This window comes from Pagrus major, chromosome 18 (genome assembly GCF_040436345.1).
Source record: "Pagrus major chromosome 18, Pma_NU_1.0".
Classification (NCBI taxonomy): Eukaryota; Metazoa; Chordata; class Actinopteri; order Spariformes; family Sparidae; genus Pagrus; species Pagrus major.
The window spans coordinates 4,856,504-4,881,403 of record NC_133232.1 but is presented as its reverse complement, the minus strand read 5'-3'; the positions used below and the strand labels follow the sequence as shown (position 1 = coordinate 4,881,403).

At 39.9% G+C, this 24,900-nt stretch overlaps 1 protein-coding gene across 1 annotated transcript in view; it reads right to left on the bottom strand.

Annotated features, from left to right (window-relative positions):
* The window catches only part of LOC141013217 (protein NLRC3-like), a 39,293-nt gene continuing 14,393 nt past the window's right edge, over positions 1-24,900 (bottom strand). Inside the window, exons 5-10 of the mRNA XM_073486841.1 lie at positions 24,558-24,786; positions 22,582-24,379; positions 22,309-22,482; positions 21,207-21,380; positions 983-1,029; positions 1-813 (exon numbers count right to left, since the gene is read on the bottom strand). Coding sequence (XP_073342942.1) covers positions 239-813; positions 983-1,029; positions 21,207-21,380; positions 22,309-22,482; positions 22,582-24,379; positions 24,558-24,786 — 2,997 coding nt within the window. The 3' untranslated portion in view covers positions 1-238. The remainder of the gene's footprint in view (positions 814-982; positions 1,030-21,206; positions 21,381-22,308; positions 22,483-22,581; positions 24,380-24,557; positions 24,787-24,900) is intronic.

The following is a 24,900-nucleotide window of genomic DNA, read 5'->3' as shown; positions in this document are numbered from 1 at the left end:
TCCAGTGGAGTTTAACCAGACTGTGGAGCTCAGTGTCATCAGAGCAGGTCTGAATGAATCATCAGTGTCAGTCCTGTACAAAACAGTTCAAAATGAGCTCCACCTCAACAACTACAACAGGAAAATCATGTTTTCACATTAATGACTGAGTCACAATCATCTAATGAACTGATGACAGTAACTTGAACGTTCCTGTAACTGTCAACAGTTGAGTCTGTTCAGGAGGAGACTCTCCGTCCTATAGACGACACAGAGACACTGAGGAAGCAGACCAGGGCCTGAACCAGAACCCAAACCCAGGATACAGCGGTTCAGTGAAGGTGGTGTTGAAGGTGTGGAGGTGGATCAGTGTGTCAGAGGAGATTCTGTAGAAGGACAGAGTGCCAGCAGAATGGTCCACATGCACTGCTACTCTGTCAGAGACAGATTGGTAGAGACTGGAGCGGAGGGCAGAGAGGAAGGAGCCGGAGGTGATGGATGTTGATCTGTTATTGTGACTGACAGAGTAACCACCAGCATCAGAGCAGTTCAGACTCCACGACTGACCATTCGCTCCAAACTCACAGTCCTTTGTGTCTCCTCTCCTGCTGATCCCTCTGTAACTCACTGATATATAAACTCCTCCTCTCCACTCGACCTCCCAGTAACAGCGACCAGTCAGACCAGTTCTACACAGCAGCTGTGGACAGTCAAACCTCTCTGGATGATCAGGATACAACTGATTCATGAACACACGTCTCATCTTCCTGTTGTTGTCAGATAGTCTGATGTTTCTGTTGACTGTGTTTGTGTCGACTGTGAGCTCACAGGAATCTGATGGAGAGAAAAAGACACAACACAGCTGCAGTTATTAATATGTCATTAGTCTGATGATGACATCACACATCTGAATAAGTAATGTCACAGTCCAATGATGACATCACAGATGTGAATGAGTGTGAAGCTGCTTTGTTTTCATGAATCAAAGTAAAAACACACTCACACTTCCTCAGACCTGGTGTCAACCATCGGACTCCAGCAGGCTCCACCCTGAAAGGAGGAGGAGGAGGTGGTCAGAGCAGCATGGACACACACACATACAAACACACACACACACACACACACACATCAGTGTTTGGATCAGAACATATCAGGATGTGAGAGGAGGGTGGAGCCTCTTCACCTGAGCTGTGGGGAGGTGTCAGGGTCAGAACAGTATTCATATGAGGGGCAGTTCTCTTTTTTTGACTTTAATCTTTATTGCATATTGTTACATAGTAACAACCAACAAACAGAACCAGCAGAAACATTCACTGCTTGGGAAGTGTCTTGTATTAAACACTGTCAAAAATGTGTTTGTCTATGTCCTTGTTTTGAATCTTGTAAAGCATCCATTTTTCCCATTTTCTGTCAAATTGTGCTTCTTGGAGTCTCAGTTTATGTCAATTTCTCCATCAAAAAGATCTCCTCGACAACTGCCAGCCATTGGATCTCCGTTGGCGGTGCTTCTTTACCTCCTTGCCTGATGATTGCTTTTTTGCTTGCTACTAGCAGTATTTTAATCAGATATACATCACGTGCCATAACGTCTTCCTTCGACAATTTACTTAGAGCAAGTAGAGCACCAAACTACTTTTGGGGACCTCATATCCTAATATTAGCTGCATTACCTGACATACCATTTCCCAAAATACAGTTATTTTTTTACATCTCCAAAAAACACGAGAATGATCGACATGGTAAGACCCACATTCTCTCCAACACTTCTGATGACTGTAGCTGCTTGCTTTTCATCTTCAGTGTAATAAAGAAACAGATCAGATTCTTCCATGAGAATTCCCTCCAGATCCATGAATTGGTGGATGAATGGTGAGTCTTCCACATATCATGCCAACTTTCTTCTGAAGTTTGTACATTGAGTTCTTTTTCCCATTTTACCTTTGATATATTCAGTTGAATGATTGTCGTTAGTGCTCAATCCTTGATATAATGCTGAAATTATTCTTATGTTACTTTCCTGGTTTGCTTTCATTATGATTTGGATGACACCATTCATCTCTTTGGAAGAATCTGCTTGGATTTCCTCGTTTTAATATTCCCTTAGTTGAAGATATCTATAGAATTCATGAGCTCCCAATTCATACTTTCTTCTCAGGTTTTCAAAACTCTCCAGCCTCCCTTCCTTCACCAGAACACACCAAGCTGTTATTCCTTTTTTAACCATTGCTTAAATCCTTGATCATACTTCGCAGGCATGAAATTTCTTCTGTATGCTCCCCATTTTAATATATTCACTTATTTCTGTATCTTATATATTTTCAATACTTTAAACCACAGGTCTAATGTGTGTACTGTTATTGGATCCATATTAATTTTGAGTTCCTTGTATAGTTTATTGTCTCCGATCATATTTTGAATTGGGATTTGGTTCACTTCTCTTTCTTTATCTTTCCATTTGGCTCTGAATTTTGGGAGGCTCATACCACCTGTCTCTCTCTTTGGGTAGCTGAAGAGCTCTATACCTGACTCTAGGTCTCTCTCCGCCACCCAGGTCATATGATTCTCTGGTCGCTTTTGTTGGAGTATAATTGAGTGATAAAACCTGGGTTTTGGAAACATTTATCTTATACCCTGACAGACCACCATATGTTTCTAGAAGCTTCATCAAATTAGGGAGCGTTGTATTTGGTTGTCCAAGGACAGCAATTACGTCATCAGCGAAAAGCCCAATTTTATGTTCTCCTCCTCCAATTGTGACCCCTTAAGTTCTTTGTTTTCTCGTACTGCTTGAGCTAAGGGCTCAATAAAAAAAAACGCAAACAAGGTTGGTGACAAACAGCATCCCTGTCTGGTTGATCTCTGCAGATATATTAGATATGTTTTCTCAGTCAAATTTCCATTAATTTGAATTCTAGCAGAAGGTTTTCGGTAGAGTGTTTTAATCAATTTTATTGATTTATTATTGAATCTGAATCGTTCTAATATCTGATAAAGAAACTTCCAGTGAACACAATCGAATGCCTTTTCAGCATCAATGCTAACCAACACAATACTTTGTTTTTCTCTTTGTCTTTGCTAATTATGTGTAAAGTTCGTCTGATACTGTCTTGGGTTTGACGGCCCGATATGAATCCTGTTTGATCTTCATCTTTTAATTCTGCTATGAAGGTGTTTATTCTTTTAGAGATAATTGACGTATATGGTTTTTTAATCTTTATTTAGTATTGAGGTCGGTCTTTAGCTTAAACATCTATCCCTCTCCTTTCCTGGTTTTGGAATGATTGAAATGATTGCTTCTGCCCACGTTGGTGGTATTTTGTTTTCTTTGAGGGTCCAGTTAAAAGAGGTCTGGATGGCTGGTTCACAGTTCCTCCTTAAAAATCTTATACCATTCTGCAGGGAGATTTATTTATGTCTTCCCTTGTAATGTCTGCTGTTAGTCTTTCATTTTGGTAAGTGCCAATCAACGGAAGATCTAGTTGATTTAAGAAAGTTCTCATTTCTTTTTCATTTGCAGCAGTTGGTTGTGTATATAGTTTTTCATAGAACCTCTGGAATACTCTTTCTATATCTTCTGGTTCATGTATCGTCTCGTTGGTGTTTGGATCCTTAATTTTATGTATGCTATTTATTGCTTGCTGTTTTCGTATTCATTTTGCTAGGAGTTTTGTTGCTCTGGGACCAGTTCATTAATAATTTTGCTTCAAAAATATGTTCTTCTTTCCATATTCATCCAACAATATCTAATTTTTCTTCATTTTAGTATCCTTAATTTGTTTATATATTTCTGGGTCGTTTGTCTCATGATATTGTTGCTCTAATTCTCTCAATCTTATAGAGTGGTTCTGGTATGCTTCTCTTCTAAGTCTTTTTATTAAAGTCCAAACAATATACGGGTCGACTTCTCAATTGCTATTGTCCTTCAAATATTGCCTAATTTCCTTTAATTTTTCCACCAACCCTGTATTATTTAGTATGCCTACATTAAGTCTCCAGATTGTTTGTCTTTTTCGGGCATTTAGATGTATTTTTTAAAAAAGGCTGTTATGGTGGGGGACGACGTCTCAGATGCTAACAGCCTAGCTAACTCAACAGGCGATGCTAACCCCGTGCTTCAAGCAGAGGACTTGGAAACGGGAATGGCCCATAACATGGATGTTATTCAGAATCTCGACAGGATCAGAAATGACTTTGCCACGAAGATTGATGTGGTCTTGAAAGCAATTCAAGACATTAAAAGGGATGTGCAGGACTTCTCGGCACACATGGATGAAGCAGAAGTGCGCATTAGCAACGTGGAGGACACAGTTAACTCAAAGAAAGGCAAGTGTGATGCACTAGCTAAACAAGTGACTCTCCTCAAGACCAAACTTGACGAGCTCGAAAACCACTCTTGCCAATCCAACCTGCGACTAGTTAACGTGCCTGAGAAAATGGAAGGGAATGATGCGGTTGCTTTCCTGGAGAAGTGGCTACCTGAAGCACTGGGACCTGCTACATTCCCGACACCACTTTTCATCGAAAGAGCGCAAAAGCTGCCCAGCCGGACACAGCCTAATCAATCCACCACACCGAGAGTCCTCATCGTGAAGTTTTTAAACTTCCAAGATAAAGTCTGAGTGATGCGAGCAGCCAGGGCCAAAGGCAAAGTAATGTGTGGCGGTCAAGAGATCATGTTTTTTCCGGATCTATCGACGGAGCTCCAACGGCGAAGGAGGTGCTTTGACGGGGTAAAACATCAGCTGAGATCTCTGAATATTCGCTACGGAATAATTTACCCTGCCAACCTCGAGTGTCATCCGACGGACAAACACGTGAGTTTGAAACCCCAGCAGATAGTGACAAGTTTATCCAAGGTTTAAAGAACACAAATGGCACACATTAACTAAAGCGAACTGCTGAATCCATGATTATCCTTCTGAAACAGTAGTGGGATTTTCATTTAGTTAAAAAAGAAAGGAGACTGCCATGCACCCTTTTTAAAGGGACTTACTTCTGGTTATTGGAGAAGTGGATATTCACTATACCGTCGGCTTTCTGGGAAGAGAATTAAGCTGCCAGAAGGACTATGTTGAACATTTCATAAATGCTTGTTCATGTAGACTATGTACTTTTGCCAGGGGACGCAAATGTCCTGTCAGTTTTGTTTTGGTCTGTTTTTATTGTTTGTTTTCCTTTCAAAGTTATTACTATAAGGACTGCTTGGTTTGGTCTAACTGCTCCCTTGTTTACACTGGATCAGTGTGTGCTCTTAACTGCACCCCAAGGTCAAGGGGAGGGTGGGAGGGAAAGTGGGGCTGTCTTGTTCAGGTTGACAGCTAAGGGGATTCGTTTATGGCAGATTTTAAGTTGTATGTTTATCTTTCTGTACTCCTCACAATGTGTTGCTTTTTACTGGTGCACTCCCAGTATGACACAGAGAAAATCAGCAGGTTTACCCATGACTAACAGATGATACTATGCTGCACAATCTGACTTATTATTAAATTTGGATGTCTTCAAATAAGAATTTTTAATTCACGTCTTGGAATGTAAGGGGGGTGGTAAAATTGGATAAGCTAAAGCAGGTTATTACCAGGCTTAAGCAGTTTAAGTCATCAATAGTTTTTATCCAGGAGAATCATTTACTCAGAGAGGACTTGGTGAAAGTACGAAGGAGATGGCCAGGCAAAGTGCTGGCATCCTGTTTCCCTTCCCACTCTAGAGGGGTTATGGTGTTAATTCACAATTCGGTGCCTTTCCAACACTATTATACTATAACAACACTATTTATGATAAAGCTGGTAGATTTGTGGTGGTTCAGGGAACTCTCTTGAGAGAAAATATCAATTTGGTTAATGTGTATGGCCCTAATGATGACAACCCATCATTTCATCATCATCAGAACGCAAAACCCCAGCAAAAGGGAATACTCATGCTACTCAGCATAATTTAAAACCCACTCCCAAATAGATTATTTTTTAATCTCATCCTCTCTGCTACCTAGTATAACTAACTGTGTATATGATAGCATTGTTTTGTCAGATCATGCCCCAACCTAACTATTTTACAATTATGTACAATTGAATAGATACTCTGCTAATTCTGACTTTATAAAATTTGTAGGTGAACACATTGATGTCTACTTCTCAATAAATACGAATCAGACAACTGCAGCCATTAGGTGGGAGGCTTTTAAAGCATATATTAGAGGACAAATGATAAGCTTCACCAGCTCTAAATCTAATAAATTCAAACAGAAAATGAATGAATTAGACTCCAAAATTAGAGAATTAGAGAGACTGGCTATCATAGATAATTCGACACAAACAAAACAAGAACTACGTACCCTTAAAGCAAAATATGAGGAGCTCTCTACGCTTAAGGCTGAGGACAGTCTATTAAGACCGAAACAAAATTTTTATGACCAGGGTGAAAAGCCTGGTAAATTGTTTGCCTGGCAAATAAAGAAGCTCGAGTCTGACAGAGCCATTAATACAATTAGGAACAAACAGGGAGAATTATCCACAGATCCCACAGAAATTAATAACACTTTTGTGTCATACTATAAAACCTTTTATAACTCTGACTGCCCACTAGACCTGGTAAACCAAAACAGCTTCCTTGATGGACTGGACATTCCGTGTATTCCTGAAGATACAAAAATTTAATTGGAGAAGGAATTAGATTTGGATGATATTTCTAACACCATTACAAGCATGAAAGGAGGTAAGGCATCAGGTCCAGACGGGCTTCCGATAGATATTTATAAATTATTTAAAGAGAAATTAATAGCCCCATTGTTAGATGTTTATTTGGAATCCTTTAAACCGAGTTGCCTCCCCGCTTCATTAAGAAGTGCTCTGATCACTCTTATTCTAAAACCAGGTAAAGCGCCAACCAAACGGGGTTCTTACAGACCCATACAACTCTTGAATTCTGATGCAAAGATTATAGCTAAAGTTCTTGCTGTGAGACTAGAGAGGGTCCTACCAGCAATTATACATGGGGACCAAAATGGCTTTGTGCAAAATCGCCAAGGGTTCCACAACGTGAGGAGAGTTCTCAATATAATCCATGCTTGCAAAGAGTCCTCTGACACCGCAATCTTATCACTCGATGCAGAAAAGGCATTCGACCGAGTCGAGTGGCCCTATCTCCTTGAGGTGCTTAAACGTTTTGGATTTGGTGATTATTTTCGTAGATGGGCTGAAATTATACTTGTTGATTCTTCTGCATTGGTATCTACAAATAACCTCACCTCTCAGCCTTTTGAGCTATTTCGAGGCACAAGACAAGGGTCACCAATTTCACCTCTACTTTTTGTAATAGCCATGGAACCATTGGCAATAGCGATTACATCACACCCCTCAATCCATGGTATTAAGATCGGGGACATGGAACACAGTAAAGCATTATATGCTGATGATACTATTGTGTTGCTATCACATCTTGCAGAATCAATACCATCCATCTTAGAGTTGATTAATCAATTTGGTAGCATCTCTGGTTTCAAAGTGAACAAAGAAAAATCATCTATCATGTTTCTAAATGAAACGAGAGGAAGAAACCAGTAGTATTTCACCCATTTGTGAACGTCACAGGAGAATTTAAATACTTGGGTATCAGAATAACCCCAAAGATAACTAATCTTAGTTCAGTCAATTTTGAGCCCATGCTAGTAGAATTGTTGGAAGAGATTACCAGATGGACAACATTGCCTCTATCTATATTGGGAAGAATAAACATAACAAAGATGACTATACTACCTAAATTTCTATATGTTTTTCAATCAATTCCACTAGCTCCTTCTCCTTCATTTTTCCCTAAGGCCAGAAAGCTTCTATCTAATTTCATTTGGAACAATAGGAAGCCAAGACTCAGACTCTCTCTCTTATATTTACCTTATGATAGGGGAGGGTTACAGTTGCCAAATTTAGAATGTTATTACTGGGCGGCCCAGTTGAAAGCCACAGTGTTTTGGTTTTCTAAGGATGTTGTCTTGCCCTGGTTATAAATTGAAAAACTGTCCTCAAAGGGTTTGTCACTGAATAGCTATTTATACTCAGCATCTTTTAAGAAATTAAGGAAAAGTACTGCTAATCCTTTTGTAAAAAAAACTATTGTTGTCTGGTATGTAGTACAAAAAATTTTGGTTGACTCCCCAGGGTTATCCTGTTTCTCCCCAATCTGGGTTAATGATCACTTTACCCCGGCAAGAAACGACATGGGTTTTAAAGCATGGTTGAACAAGGGCATAGTAAAACTGCAGAATGTATATGAGGATTACAATCTAATGACCTTTAATGAGTTAAAGGCAAAGTTTAATGTACCGCAGAAACACTTCTTCAAATATGTACAACTTAGAAGCTTTATTCTGGCACACTTAAAGAATTCAGTAATATGAACATCTGTTACAAAAAATTGTTTCAGCAAAAGACTGGTCTCCCAGTTTTATAACATGTTGGTTGAACACCCTAAGGATAACACCGAAAGTAAGAGACAGGAGTGGATACGAGACTTACAAGAAGACATTTCACTCAATGAGTGGAGTAAAATATGTTTAAAGACACACACTCAAACCATCAACACCCTATTGAGAATAATACAATTTTTTTTTTTTTTTTTTTCCCACAATATCTTTATTTGAGTTTTATAGCAGCACAAGATAATCACAGTACAAACAATCGTGACATGTATAGCCTAGCCATGGCCATATGTCATTTCTCATAGATTAGCTGCCGAATATAGCAAAAACACAGCTTAAACAAAACAATCACAATAGAAACACAAAACGAACAATATGCTTCTCTTGTTATTAGACAGATTATAAACACAATGTAATGGATTGTGAAATAATGGTAATGATAATGATAAGCTACAGGCTTTTAAAAGTAACATTAAAAAAATATATATATATAATGATAATAATAATGATAACTGTAATAGCAAAAAAGACATTAACATTCACAATTTTGGAAATTGCCATACCCACAGTTAGTCATCAGTTTGGTTTTCTGTTAAGTCTGAGTTCTTGACATATTCAATAAAGGGCTTCCATATACCTTCAAATACATGCTGTTTGGCTTTCAAAATATAAGTAATTCTTTCCAACGGTAGGCTTGATAACATTTGTTTTAACCATTGACTGGTACTTGGTTGATGGGTTCTTTTCCATAGTAGTGCAATACATTTTTTGGCATTTAACAAGCTTAGATCTATAAATGCTTTTTCATACTTACTGAAGTTATGTTTCTCTGGATAAAGGCCCAGCAAGAAAAGCTTAGGATCCAATGATATTGATTTGGAAACAATCTTTTCGATTATTACTCTTATCTCTTCCCAGAATTTAATAATTATTCTACACTGCCAAAGGCAGTGAAATAGTGTTCCTCTATCTTCTGTACATTTTGTGCATATGTCTGGTATATTCGGGTCATATCTATTCAATTCTATCGGTGTCACATACATCCGCATTAACCATTTATATTGTATTATTCTAAGGCGTGCATTTATGGATGCAGAATGAGCGTTGGCACATGTGGCTTCCCACTCTTCCTTGGAAATATCTGTTTGTATGTTTTCCTTCCAGGCCCTTAGCTTATATGTTGAGTTCTCACTTGAAAATGATATCAACAAGTTGTAGAGTTCTGATATTGCACCCTTTCTTAGACAATTCTTTGTTACAATTTTTTCTAGTTCTGTGCTACAGGGTTTAGTAAGTACATTGCTTTGATTTATTTTAACATAATTTCTAAGCTGAAGGTACTTTAAGAAATGTTTTCTCTTAAGATGATATTTAGCTCTTAGTTCTTCAGAGGACATCATATTATCTGAGTTTGTTGTGTACAGATCTTGAATTGTTTTGAGTCCCTTAGTTAACCATAATTTGAATGTTGCATCTGCCCTGCCTGGTACAAAGAACTGATTACCCCAAATTGGGGTAAACTGCGATAGTGATTGTGGTTCGTTTAAGTATTTCTTCACTTCATACCAAATCTTTATCATATGTTTTACAATTGGATTTTTAGTTTGTTTACAAAGCTTTTGTACAGTGTCTGAATAAATATATGAAGGGAGAGATAGATTTAAGCCATAAGATTCCATTTCGGCCCAGTGAGGGGCATTATCCATTGAAAAATAAAACATAATAGACCTCAGTTGTGCAGCCCAGTAATACCACATCAAGTTCGGACATTTTAGGCCCCCCCGGTCAAATGGTAAGTACAATAAAGACAAGCGTAGTCTTGCCCTACAGTTGTTCCATAGAAAACCAACAAATAATTTTTTGACTTTTGAGAATAGTTCTGTAGGTGGCGGTAACGGGATGTTCTGGAATAAATAAAGCAACTTTGGCAAAGTATTCATTTTTAAAATATTAACGCTGCCCATTATGGATACTGGTAACGACATCCACCTGTCGATTGACTCATTAATTTCTGTCATTAAAAGTTCATAGTTGGCACATGCTACCTGTTCTAACTTGGGTACAATGCGTATTCCCAAATATTTGAATTGATCCACAACATTGAACTGAATTGCTTCAGCTATTGGATTTTTCCTTTCATTTGAATTAAGTAGTAATATAGAGGATTTGGTATGATTCACTTTATACCCTGAGATATCACCAAATGATCTTATCAGTTGTATCAGAGCTGGGATTGATTTACTTAAGCTGGACATAAGTAAAATTACATCGTCCGCGTAAAGGGCGATTCTGTGCTCTACTGGTCCTACTGTAATTCCGCAAAACTGTGGATGAGAACATATTGCTATAGCAAACGGTTCTATTGCTAATGTGAATAACAAGGGCAAAAGATGGCAGCCCTGTCGGCATCCTTTGTTAATATTTATTGGTTTTGAAATATTTCTGTTCATTAGAATTTCTGCTGTAGAGTTATTGTATATGACCTGCACCCATTTAATAAAGATATTTCCACAACCAAATCTTTCTAAAATATTGAAAAGATAAGGCCATTCGACCCTATCAAAGGCCTTTTCGGCATCTAATGATAATAGGGCTGTATCTGGTTTATCTTCATTATAGTGAATGATATTCAGTATTCTTCTGACATTATGGAAACCTTGTCTTCCTGATATGAATCCATTTTGGTCCTTATTTACAATTTTTGGCAGAATTCTCTGTAATCTAATTGCTAGAAGCTTACATATTATTTTAAGGTCCGAGTTTAGAAGGCTTATTGGTCTCAAAATTTCGCACTTATTAGGGGTTTTGCCTGGTTTTGGCAGTAAAGTAATTAGAGCTTTATTCATCGAAGATGGAAGATTGCCACTCTGAAATGCCTCGAGAAACATTTCTAAAAGTGGTGTTAGAAGTATGTTTTTAAATTTTTTGTACAAGTCAATCGGGAGACCATCTGGTCCTGCTCTTTTTCCCGATTTCAAATTATCTATGGCGTTACCGATTTCTTCTTTGGTAATATCTGTATCTAAATCTTCTTTATATTCATCTGGGGTGCAAGGAATAGGTAATCCATCTAAAAATCTATTCATATTTTGTACATTAATAGTGTTAGTTGTACCATATAATTTTTTATAATAATCTCTGAAAGCATCATTTATTTCTATAGGGTTCACCACAACATTCCCATTGGATGTTATGGTTGTAATCGCTATTCTGGTCTCTAATTGTTTTATTTGCCATGCTAATAGTTTTCCAGATTTATCACCTTGTTCATAGAATGACTGTTTTAGTCTTAGAAGACTAGATGCAGCTCTAACAGCAGACTGTTCGTCATATTCAGACCTCAAAATTAGTAATTCTTTTTCCAGTTGAGGGTTGTTTTTTTCATAAACTTTTTCTTGAAGAGTCTTCATTTTTTTTCCAAATTTAATCTCTCTTCTCGTGCCTTTTTTGATTTTGAACCTGTATAGCTTATTATATGTCCTCCGAGAAAGGCTTTAAACGCTTCCCACCTTATACATGCTGTTGTCTGTGTAGTGTTAATTTGGAAGAACTCCTCTATTTGTTTTCCTATGTACTTTACAAATTCCTCATCTTGTAACCACTTATGCTGAAAACACCATCTAGGTGGGTCTTTTGTCAATCTGTCATCTTTATATACCAAGCAGCATGGTGCGTGGTCTGAGATCACAATACTATCGTAGAAACTGTTGTGAATTTTGGACCGTAGTTCTGAGGAGATTAAAAAATAGTCAATTCTTGAGTATGTTTGAAATGTGCTGGAGTAACATGAGTAGGTTTTAGCTTGTGGGTTACATTCTCTCCATATATCTACCAACCCCAGATCTTTTATAAAGCGGTGAATAGTTGTTCTGCATCCATTATGTGACTGGTCTATTCCTGTGGATCTGTCCATATCAGGGTTTAATGTACAATTAAAATCTCCTCCTATTATATAAGATCCTCCTGATGCTGACAAAGTAAGGAACAGATCTACATAAAAATTTGCATCATCTATATTGGGTCCATACACATTCACTAAATTAAGATTTTCTGTTAATAATGTACCTTGGATTATTAAGTATCTTCCCAATCTATCCTTTATTACGTTTTTGACTTGAAATGGGACAGATTTATGTATAAGTGTCATCACACCTCTGGCTCGGGATGAGAATGAAGCTGTATATACACTTCCTTGCCATCTTCTTTTAATTTTTCTGTTATCCTCATCTAAAAGATGTGTTTCTTGTAAAAACACTATCTTGGAGTCAATATCTTTAATTTTGTTCATGACTTGTTTAATTTTTTTAAGTTGTTGCAGGCCTCTGCAATTCTAAGAGATAAAGTTTAACTTTACTCCCTGAGACATCCCTTACAAATTAAAATCAGATTAACCCGTAGTACAAAAGTAGGTTTACAGAGAAGCATGTAAGACCTGGATGTTTGAACCACCATCCAACACAACAAAAAACACACTGAACTTGAACATTTCCCCTGGTCTCGCTTAAAGAGACATTCCCCCGAAACCATATTAACTTCCTGATATGGCTAGTAATTACTGTTCCACACTAAGTGAGGATCAGTCAGTCCACCTTTTATCTTCTTCTTAAACTTAAAAGTCTCTCAATCCGTCTTATCTACTGCTGTATAGTGAAATTATTTTTTATAACTCTTCTGTAGCTCAGTTTTTAAACAGTTATATAAAGCCAGCACCATATCGAGTAAATGATGTTTTACACTCTGTCTCATACACTGTCGTTTCTGTCATATCACCTGTGGTTTGGTTTAGTTTTCTCCAGCATCCTTCTGGATCTTTTTGATGAACTCTTCTGCTTCGGTCGGAGTTTTGAAGGTGTAGGTTCGGTCTTTATGAGTCACCAATAGCCTGGCCGGGTGAATCAGTCCGTGCCGGATTCCTAAATTACGAAGTTCCTGACGAGCCGGGTCGAATTGTTTTCTCAGCTGATGCAGTCCTGCAGCCAGGTCCGGATAGAGCCGTACTTGTTGGTCTTTGTACAGGATCTCCTTTTTTGCCCGAGCAGCTGCCATAATTTCCACCTTGTCCTTGTAGTTATGAAACCTCATTATTAGTGTTCTCGTTGGTGCCCTGGTGTCTCTCATCGGTCCGATCCGGTGCGCCCGCTCCAAAACCATGAGGACTGTAGTGTTGCGCCCAGTGCTTCAGGGATCCACTTTTCTAGAAAAGCTGCCGGGTCTTTTCCTTCTGCCCCCTCTGGAAGATTTATTAGTCTCACGTTGTTCAATCGAGATCTGGCTTCCAGATCCAAAAGTTTGTCTTCCAGACTTTTATTTTGCGACTCCAGTTCCTGCACTTTAGTTTTTAAGTTAGTCACCTCGTCTTCGGCGCTGGATATCCGCTGTTCCGTTTGCGACACTCGTTCATTGCAGTCATTTATCTCTTTTCTCATGTTCTCTATTGCCGTCATAACACCGTCAAATCTCGATGAGAATTCTGTTTTCATGGAGCCTATAGCGGCCAGTATCGCATCCGTCTTCTGGCTCCCTTGTTCCTCGTCTCCGCTGGCTGTTTTCTCCGCCATGTGTTCGTCGCGGTTAGCTTTCGGAGTTGTCCCGCTAGCTTGGTAGACAGGTAGCTTCAATTGTTTAGGCGAAGTAATCTTTCCTTTGTTTGCCCTGTTATTCCTCCGCATCTCCTAGTCCACTCAACCACCGTGTTGTGACGTTTTGTAGACAATAAGAGTAATTTTTTGCAGAAATTAGAGAAGTTACAGCAGAGCGGTGTGAAGCACGTCCTCTCAGGTGGTCGCCATAACCGGAAGTCAGAATAATACAATTTAACTGGATAATGCGAACGTATATATCTCCCCTGTACAATTAAATTCGATCCTAATATACTTGACCCATGTTATACGTGTAACAGTCACCAGGGTTCACTATATCACTGTTTGTGGAAGTGTGAAGAGATTCAAAAATTTTGGAGCTCAGTGTTAAAATATATCTCTCAGATCACATCTTCCTCTGTACCATTATGTCCTAAGTTATGTATTTTAGGCATTTATCCAGACTACTGTTCTTTATCTTGTAAGGAAAGAAAAATGGTTGACCTTTGTTTACTCCAAACGTTCTATTGCTTTATGTTGGAATAATGTTGGTTGCCCCTCTCTTGACCACTGGTTAAATAACTTAACATCAAGTGTGGCTCTTGAGAAACTGACCTATATTGTTAGAAAGAAGGCTTCTGAATTTTATAACATTTGGAAGTTGTTTATGGAACTGATAAAGAATGGTGATGTTGAAGAGGCACTGGGAGAGTGAGGTAGTGGGAAGGAAAATGAATGTGTGTATATGTGTGTATATATATATGTATATATATATCTATATATGTATATATATATGTATGTATATATATATATATGTATATATATATATATATATATATATATATATATATATATATATATATATATACATATATATATATACATATATATATATACATACATATATATATACATATATATATATATATATATATATATATATATATATATATATATATATTCTGAACTTCAGGGATCACAGACTCAGGCGTCTGTCCACACCACTTTACCTGAGGCAGCATTTTCAGAGACGAGCTACATCATATGGCGTCCTCAATCAGGGCACAACTCAGAGTTGTAAGAAAAGCAGGAGATCCATAACAGACATCTGACAAAATTACGCCAAGACAGCCATTTGTCAGCAACCACACTAAATTCAGGGATGTAACCCACATCAGCCCACCCATCAATGGAGGTCATACAGGTCCAGGAAGACGTGATGGACATCACACAACACCTGATAGAGACAGCGGAAACCCCACAAAGCCCAGGACACAACATCATCCTCGCAAATCACCACTAAAGGCAACGGCTCCATCATATGTACCTGTGTATGCACCATCCAACCAAAGTGTGGCACCCGAAACAGAACACCTGGCACGATACCTGGCTCGTCGTGATTTAGTGAGTACAAGTCTCTACCAATTCGATGATAAACCCGAAAATTATCTGGCATGGCAGTCATCGTTCAGTCATGCTACTACAGGCTTAGGACTCACATCCACTGAAATGTTTGATTTGCTGATAAAGTGGCTCAGACTAGAGTCTGTCAAGCACATCAAAGGATTCGCTCTGTGCATGTCAGAAACCCAGATGTAGCACTACCAAAGGGCCTGGGAGTGCCTCAAAGAGTGCTACGCTGCACCTGAAGTAATGGAGAAGTCTCTGTTTAAAAGACTGGATGAATTCCCAAGAATATCAGTCAAAGATTGTGGGAAACTGAGGGACCTAGGCAATCTTCTCATGGACCTCCAGGGTGCTAGAGAAGAAGGTTACCTCACAGGATTGACCTCCCTTGACACTGCCAGGGGCATTGGACCCATGGTGGAGAAACTTCCTCACGGGTTACAGGACAAATGGCTCACAGTTGGCTCAAGATTTAAGGACAAAAACAACGGCTATTTCCCTCCATTCGATTACTTTGCTGATTTCATCTGCCAGGAAGCACGTCGAAGGAATGACCCCAGCTTTATCCTTTCATGTGCCAGCAGAAACAGTTTAAAGTCTGACAATGTAGGCCCAAGGAACTATGGAAGGAAAATATCCGTTCACAAGACGGACATCTCTTCAGGTAAACCCCCCCACCTGCAAACTCACTGGAGAAAAAGCCTGGTGGGCCAGAGAAAAACTGTTCCATTCATATCAAACCACATGCGCTGAGGAAATGCAGAGCATTTAGAGGGAAGACTCTAGAAGAACGAAAGAGCTTTCTTAAGGAGAATGGGCTTTGTTTCAAATGCTGCACATCTGCCGGTCATCTTGCGAGAAACTGTAAGGCAACCGTAAAATGCAAGGAGTGCAACAGCGACCGTCATCATGCTGCTATGCATCCAGGCCCACCGCCTCAAGTCTCCAAGAGGTTTACACCCCCTCCAGACAATGGCGGGGAGGAAGAGGAACACGGTGGTGATAGTACAGCCATTACCTCACACTGCACCCAGTTGTGTGGTCCGGGGTGAACAGCAAGATCCTGCTAGAAGATCAGCCTGGCTCGAGTGTATCCTCATGTTCAAAGCGAGAGAGCAGCCAACATGTATGTGATTTTGGATGATCAAAGTAACCGTTCACTGGTGAGGTCAGACTTCTTTGAGCTCTTCAACATCAAGGGCCAACCATTCCCCTACTCACTGAAGACCTGCTCCGGGCTGATCGAGAGATCAGGCAGAAGGGCAGAGGGTTTTCAGGTTAAATCTCTTGATGGGCAGACCAGCTTATCGCTACTGCTGCTAATTGAGTGTGATGAAATACTCAATGACCGCTCTGAAATACCAACGCCTGATGCGGCTCGTCACCACCCACACCTGCGAAACTTAGCGCCATACGTACCAGAGCTCGACCCCAAGGCAAATACTCATCTTGCTAGGCAGAGACATTGGGAGGGTCCATAAAGTCCGACAGCAAGTGAGTGGACCTCACAACGCCCCCAAAAAAGGATTTAGGATGGGTCCTGGTAGGGGGCGTGTGCTTAGGGAACGCACACAAACCAGCTGTTGGCACATTCAAAACAAATGTGCTGGAGAATGGCTGACCCTCTATTCTCAAACCCTGCAAAGGCTTCATGAAGCTGACTGAGGATGTGTCCCATGGCGGGGAGCAGAAGAACCGACCACGCCATGCATCATTAGAAACCCTCGGACTAAGGGTCTTCAATGAGACGGATTCTGACAACAACCCGCTCCGTCCATTGAGGACACAGTCTTTTTGAAAATTATGGAACGAGAAATGTGCAGAGACACATTAAACAACTGGGTCGCTCTTCTCCCCTTTAGAGTTCCTGGTTGTTTATCCAACAACCATGAACAGGTGTTTACTCGCTTCACATCCCTGGAGAAAACACTGCGGAGGAAACCAGAGATGAGAGATCAGTTCCTGGAATTCATGAAGAAAATATTCAACAACAGACATGCAGAAGTGGTTCCACCACTAGAGGAGAATAAAAAATTCTCTTTAGGAGCCGCAGCGCCGGCTTTCTGTGTGAATTACACAGCGGTTCGTCTTTACACCAGCGCTGCTTGGCTCTGTGTGAACAACCAACAGCGGAGAATTGGCGAACCGCCGCTCCGGCGATAATGCGGCTTCTCTGTGTGAAAAGGGCTAGCGACAGCTACAGCATACACCACAGTAGAGCCACCACAGCACTCAGTAGCTTTTATTTTGGTACTTCTGGTGACAGGCAGTATGAATTTGCATATTAGCTAAATATTTAGTTTCACCCGTGACATTTAGATTTAACATTTAGCATTTAGATTTAGATTTAGATTTAACATTTAGATTTAGATTTAGATTTAACGTTTAGATTTAACATTTAGATTTAGATTTAGATTTAACGTTTAGATTTAACGTTTATATTTATATTTATATTTAACATTTAGATTTAGATTTAGATTTAACGTTTAGATTTAACGTTTAGATTTATATTTATATTTAACGTTTAGATTTAACATTTAGATTTAGATCTAGATTTACTGTTTAGATTTAACGTTTAGATTTAGATTTAGATTTAACATTTATATTTTTATTTATATTTAACATTTATATTTAATATTTAACATTTAGATTTAAATGTAACATTTAGATTTAACATTTAGATTTAGATTTAACATTTAACATTTAGATTTAAATGTAACATTTAGATTTAACATTTAGATTTAATATTTAACATTTAGATTTAGATTTTGTATTTAGATTTAATATTGACATTATATTTTTAGAAGAGAAGTAAATATCACAAAGTTCACAAATATTGCTGTAAATCTGGTCAAAAGTAACATTTTAAAATTAACATGTTTTTTAAATGTGTTTTTTTGCTGAATGTGTCGAAAAGTTGCGGTTTATTTTAGCATGCGCAACTTTACAATCGGCACCCCATACATTAGGCGAACATGGGATAGATATAGCTGATTGCAGGGGTCAGTGCTATGATAATGGAGCTAACATGGCAGGAAAAGTGAGAGGAGTGCAAGCTCGCATACTGAATAAAAATCCCTTGGCCACATACTCACCATGTGCATCTCACACATTAAACCTAGTTGGTGTCCATGCAGCCCCGGCCTGCCCAGAAATAGACATATTCTTCATCAATCAGCTGTACAAACTATTCAGTGGCAGCCCTCACCGATAGTAAATCTTACAAAGAGTTTTGGGTTGTTCTCTGCACAGCTTGTCTCACACACGATGGAGTGCGCGTATAGAGGCAGTGCGCCCAGTGGCAAAACATTTGCCTGGTGTGATCCAGGCATTAGACACCTTTATCACTACAGGTAACTTCACCAGTGAAGCCAAAGCTGAAGCACAGGGTCTAAAGACCTACTCTCAGTCCTTTAATGCAGTTTTGCTCCTCACTTTTTTGGTACAATGCATAGAGGATAGAAACCTTACCAGCCAGTCCTCAACCATCTCACTTGATGTGCAAGCTGTCAATGTAAAGGAACTGGAGGAGGAGATTGCCTGCATGCGTGCATCATGGGACAGTTTTCTGATAGAGGCAACTGCTGTTGCCACGTCCATGGGCATCAAATCCCAGTTAGCAATGAGACAGAGAAAGAGGAAGCATTTCTTTGATGAGTCAGAAAAGCAAGGGACAGAGGAGCAAAGCCCAGAGACCCTATTCAGAGATAGAGTGTTTCATGTTGCAATGGACAGCATAATCTCTCAACTACATGTATGGTTCTCATCAATGCAGCAGATATGTGACGAGTTCTGCGTCCTGTGGAAATTCAGAGATATGCCACAGGACAGCATCAGTGCATCATGCTCAAAGCTCTCTGAGAAATATAAGAATGACCTCACAGAGTCCCTTGAAGACCAAATTCAGCACTTAAAGAAAATATATAGTGCAACTTTTGATGACGGTCTTGGACCTCTGGACCTACTTAATGCCATATACACAATGGAACTACAGAGCATTTATGGAGACCTGTGTGTCCTGCTGCGTATTTTCCTGTCTCTGCCTGTGCCTTCAGTTAAATGAAGACAATAAAAAACTTGTGCTCTAACATGTCCCAGGAGAGGCTCAATGGTTTAGCAATGCTCTACATAGAGCGTCAACTTGCCAAGAAAATGGACTTTAAAGACATCATAGATGATTTTGCAACAAGGAAAGTTCGGCACATGGCATTTGGAGTTCAAATCTGTCACGCCCTCCACTCCAAGGGCCAGATCTAGTGGCAGCCTCTCTTTCCTTTTTTTTCCCCTCTCTCCCATTTTCTCTCTTCTCCCTCTCTCTCTGGCAGGCTGGAGCATGATGCGGGTGCAGAGCGGACAGGTGCAGCCACTTATCAATCAACGGATTGATCCATGCGGCGGGGAGGGGAGCGATCTCATTCATTCACCTGCCACCATAAAGACCAGACACTCTCCACAACCCGACGCCGGACCGTAACTCAATATACAGTTAGTTCGTTGATGTTGCTCAGCTCTAGCCGTGTTTTCCTTGTGAAACCATTTTTGATTCCTGTCTCTGTCTCTGTCTCTGTCTCCAGTTTCCGTGTCGTGTCACTCCTTCCTTGGTTCATGTTTTTGTATTGGTGCAGCCTTAAATAATTATGAATTAATTATAATTATTTTCTATTAACTTGTCCCAGCTTTGTGCCCCTTTGTCTAGCATTTGAGTCTCCATTTCTGAACCGTGACAAAATCTAAACATGTCACACCAGCAGTAGCCTAAAATACAATGGTAAATATTAATTTATTTCCTGCTACTGTCAGAATTCCAATACATATGGAGAGTGTATTTGGCAACAGCTTATGTGTAGTTGGTTAATATTAACCATTATTGTCAATGCCTGTCACTTGTCTTTTGCAGAGAGAGATGTGAGGAGAGGAAGATCAGAGGAGAGGAAGAGCAAGGGAAAGGAAAGATCTGGGCGCGGGGGGGCCCATCTAAGATTATCTCGTTCCGGGCCCAAGCAAGACTTTCAGCTGGCCTGCGTTGTTGTAGCTCTTCACGCCTTTTATTCCAATGGATTTTTATTTTCAGGTAATGAGGTTTGAAAACAAATGCCCCTCTCCTTCAGTGTCTTCTTAATATTTTGGTACGTTGTGTGTTTTTGGACAATCTCGGTGGGGTAGTTGTGGTCAAAAAATTATTTTTTTTCGTCGCCCACCTGCATCCCCTGCTTTTCCCCTACTTTCTGTCGGACCATCTCCTTGGTTTTAAACTGAAGGAAATAAACTATACTATAATGGATCTCAGAGCATCTCCTGGATTTGGTTTTCATGCGAGAGCTCTCTGGGCGCGTTGGCTTTGCAGATTGGCTTCGTCGGAGAGCTGCAATTCTTTTTTAAGTAGTTGATCCAGGTAAGCAAAGCTAAAGTAAAAAGTAAAGTAAAGCTAAGCATCTGACCCGTCCGCCATCTTGCAGGAAGCCCAAGGGGTAGTTCCCTTTGCCTCAGGTGTTAACAGGAAGGTAGAGAGGCTGACAGTTACTGTCCAGTTGACAGTTGATTCTATCAAGGTGAAGAGGACAAAAAGGGATTTTTTTCAAAATGACAGACAGCTCCTTTAACATGCAGAGGTCTGTTCAAACTCAGTTATTACCAGGAAACAATTATCATGTTTGTTCCTGGAGATGTTCTCCTCCTACACAAGTATCTCCTCTTCATGTTGAACCAGTGTTCATGTTCTGATAAAAGGAAAAAGGCTTCTTACACAAGTCACTGTTCATATCACACTCATACTCATCAGACTCTTCCTCCTCCATCACACTGGCTGTCTGTGGCTGCAGCAGGACTCTTCATACCTGAGAATGTCCAGTCTCCAGTCCGGATCCTTCAGTCCAGCCAACAGCAGCTTCGCTCCTGAGTCTCCTGGATGATTGTAGCTCAGGTCCAATTCTCTCAGATGGGAGGGGTTGGAGCTCAGAGCTGAGGCCAGAGAAGCACAGCCTTCCTCTGTGATCAGACAACCTGACAGCCTGCAGACACACAGAACAACACACATGGCAGATCATCTGAGGAGACTGGTGAGTCAGATAAAAGAACAGACCGTCTCCAAATAAATTAACACTTCTCCTCATTAACTAATCATCAGTAAACAGACTCCAGCTGAGGCTGATAAGTATATGTTTCACTTCTCATAATAACATTAAACATCTCAAAAGTGTTGTGCTTCAGTAAAACACCAAACAATCTTCTCCATCCCCTAAAAAAGGTTCCATCCCAGTGACCACTCTGAGAATGAAAATGCTTTCCCACGTGAGTCTTAAAATTAGCCACAGCTTTTACTTTATCTACATTATTTTAATAAGTTACAAGACAAAGTAGCTGGTTTTATTTAGGCAGATAAAGCACAATTGAAAAGTTTAAATTCAGATGTGATTCAGTTTATTCTTTAATTACAAAATATATTCTAAACCAAACTATATTTACAGTTGGATCTTTGTTATTCCTATTTTATTTTAATGAACTACAATCTAAGTTTTAACACTGAACCCTCTGGCTTCTTCAGGATTCAGGATACTCTTCAGGCTATTCAGATTTGTAGAATTATCAAATATTACATCATGATAGATACTGATATTGATCAATAAATAAAACAGTGATCTAGATCTTATTTTTTGCCATATCGCACAGCCCTTCTTTGCTGTATGTTATGTTTGTTTTTCTTGAGATGCCTTTTGGTCCAGATACATATTAAGAAAATATTTGAAACTGTCCTTGATAATAATAATTTAACAACAAAAGCAAAGACAAGAAAAAATGATGAAAAATTATTCCACAGTAAAGGTATACGTCTTTTGACAAATTGAATGATCAGACACATTACAACAGGTTAGCTGGCTGTCTACTTATATAAATAAGATTTAAAATGGTCATCAGTTGAATAGGTTAATGAATCCTGACCTGAGACTCTCCATTGTACAATGAGAACTCTTCAAACCAGCAGAAAGCAGCTTCACTCCTGAATCCTTCAGGTTGTTGTTACTCAGGTCCAGCTCTCTCAGACTGGAGGACTGAGAGCTGAGAACTGATGACAAAGCTTCACAGCTTCTCTCTGACAGGTTACAGCCACTCAGTCTAGAGAGACAACAGCAAGGAAACAAATGATAAATGTTCATTCGTAACTCCTGCTGAAAGACAGCAGATAGTATTTATTCATCAATAAATTCTACTTACAGAGCTTTGTTGGAGGCTTTGACCACTGGCAGCAGCCTTAGAAGAGCCTCCTCTGAAGCAGAGTATTTCTTCAGGTCAAACACGTCCAGATCTTCTTCTGATGACAATAAGATGAAGGCCAGAGCTGACCACTGAGCAGGAGACAGTTTATCTGAGGAGAGACGTCCTGAACTCAGGGACTGTTGGATCTCCTCCACTAGAGAACTATCATTCAGTTCATTCAGACAGTGGAACAGATTGATGCTTCTCTCTGGAGACAGATTCTCACTGATCTTCTTCTTGATGAACTGGATTGTTTCCTGGTTGGTTTGTGAAACACTTCCTTTCTCTGTCAGCAGACCTCGTAGGAGATTTTGATTGGTCTGCAGAGAAAGACCCAGGAGGAAGCGGAGGAACAAGTCCAGGTGTCCATTTGGACTCTGTAAGGCCTCGTCCACAGCTCTCTGGTAGAGGTGTGTCTCTGCAGATTCTTCTGTTCTTGTTTCAGACGTCTTGGATCTTGTTTGTTCTTCTGCCAATAGATTGACTCCAGAGTTGATGAACGTTAGATGGATATGAAGAGCAGCCAGAAACTCCTGAACACTCAGATGGACAAAGCAGAACACCTTGTCTTGGTACAGTCCACTCTCCTCTTTAAAGATCTGTGTGAACACTCCTGAGTACACTGAGGCTGCTCTGATATCGATGCCACACTCTGTCAGGTCTGATTCATAGAAGATCAGGTTTCCTTTCTGCAGCTGATCAAAAGCCAGTTTTCCCAGAGACTCAATCATCTTCCTGCTCTCTGAAGTCCAGTGTGGATCCGTTTCAGCTCCTCCATCATACTTGACGTTCTTCACTTTGGACTGAACCACCAGGAAGTGGATGTACATCTCAGTCAGGGTCTTGGGCAGCTTTCCTCCCTCTCTGGTCTTCAACACATCCTCCAGAACTGTAGCAGTGATCCAGCAGAAGACAGGGATGTGACACATGATGTGGAGGCTTCGTGATGTCTTGATGTGGGAGATGACTTTGCTGGCCTGCTCCTCATCTCTGATTCTCTTCTTGAAGTACTCCTCCTTCTGTAGGTCAGTGAACCCTCTGACCTCTGTCACTATGTCGACACATGCAGGAGGGATCTGACTGGCTGCTGCAGGTCGTGTGGTTATCCAGAGGCGAGCAGAGGGAAGCAGGTTTCCCCTGATGAGGTTTGTCAGCAGCACAGCCACTGAGGTGGACTCTGTGGCATCAGTGAGGATCTCAGTGTTGTGGAAGTTCAGAGGAAGTCGACACTCATCCAGACCGTCAAAGATGAACACAACCTGGAACTCTTCAAACCTGCAGATTCCTGCTTCTTTGGTTTCAGTGAAGAAGTAATGAACAAGCTCCACCAAGCTGAACTTTTTCTCCTTCAGCACATTCAGCTCTCTGAAAGTGAATGGAAATGTGAACTGTATGTCCTTGTTGGCTTTGTCTTCAGCCCAGTCCAGAGTGAACTTCTGTGTTAAGACTGTTTTCCCAATGCCAGCCACTCCTTTAGTCATCACTGTTCTGATTGGTTTATCTCCTCCAGGTTTAAAGACGTCTTCTTGTCTGATTGTCGTTTCTGGTCTGTTTGGTTTCCTGGATGCTGTTTCAATCTGTCTGACCTCATGTTCATCATTGACCTTTGCAGTCCCTCCCTCTGTGATGTAGAGCTCTGTGTAGATCTGATTCAGAAGGGTTGGGTTTCCTGCTTTAGCGATCCCCTCAAACACACACTGGAACTTCTTCTGAAGGTTAGATTTAAGTTTACGTCGACAAACTGGAGCAAGATGTCCTGATTGAACAACAGACAAATAAGATTCATAAATATATTATATAAATTATAGATTAACTATTTCAACATTTTACTACTTCAAAGAATCAATATATGAATATATTTTTGTCCATTTGTTGAGACTTCAGTAAACGTCTCATTGATCCAACATGTTAAATCTTTAGAGAAATCCTCTTACTGCTCTGCACACAGTCAGCCAGATCCTCTTGCTTCATTCTCTTCAGGAAGTTCAGTGTGATCTTCAGAAATGCCTCTCTGCTGCTCCTCTTCTGCTCTTCATCTTCACCATCCAACATCTCCTCATCCTCACTCTGACTCTCTAAGCATTCTGGGTAATCTGAACACAGAGCCTTCTGTATCTTCTTCAGCTCGTTCTTCACAAAAGTGACAATGTTGTCCTCCAGCAGCTGGAACAGAATATTATATAAATGAGACAATTAAACTAAAATCATGGAACCAAGCATCAGATCCATGTTGGACAGACTGACAACCCACTCATGTATTAAGCAGAATGGAGATTA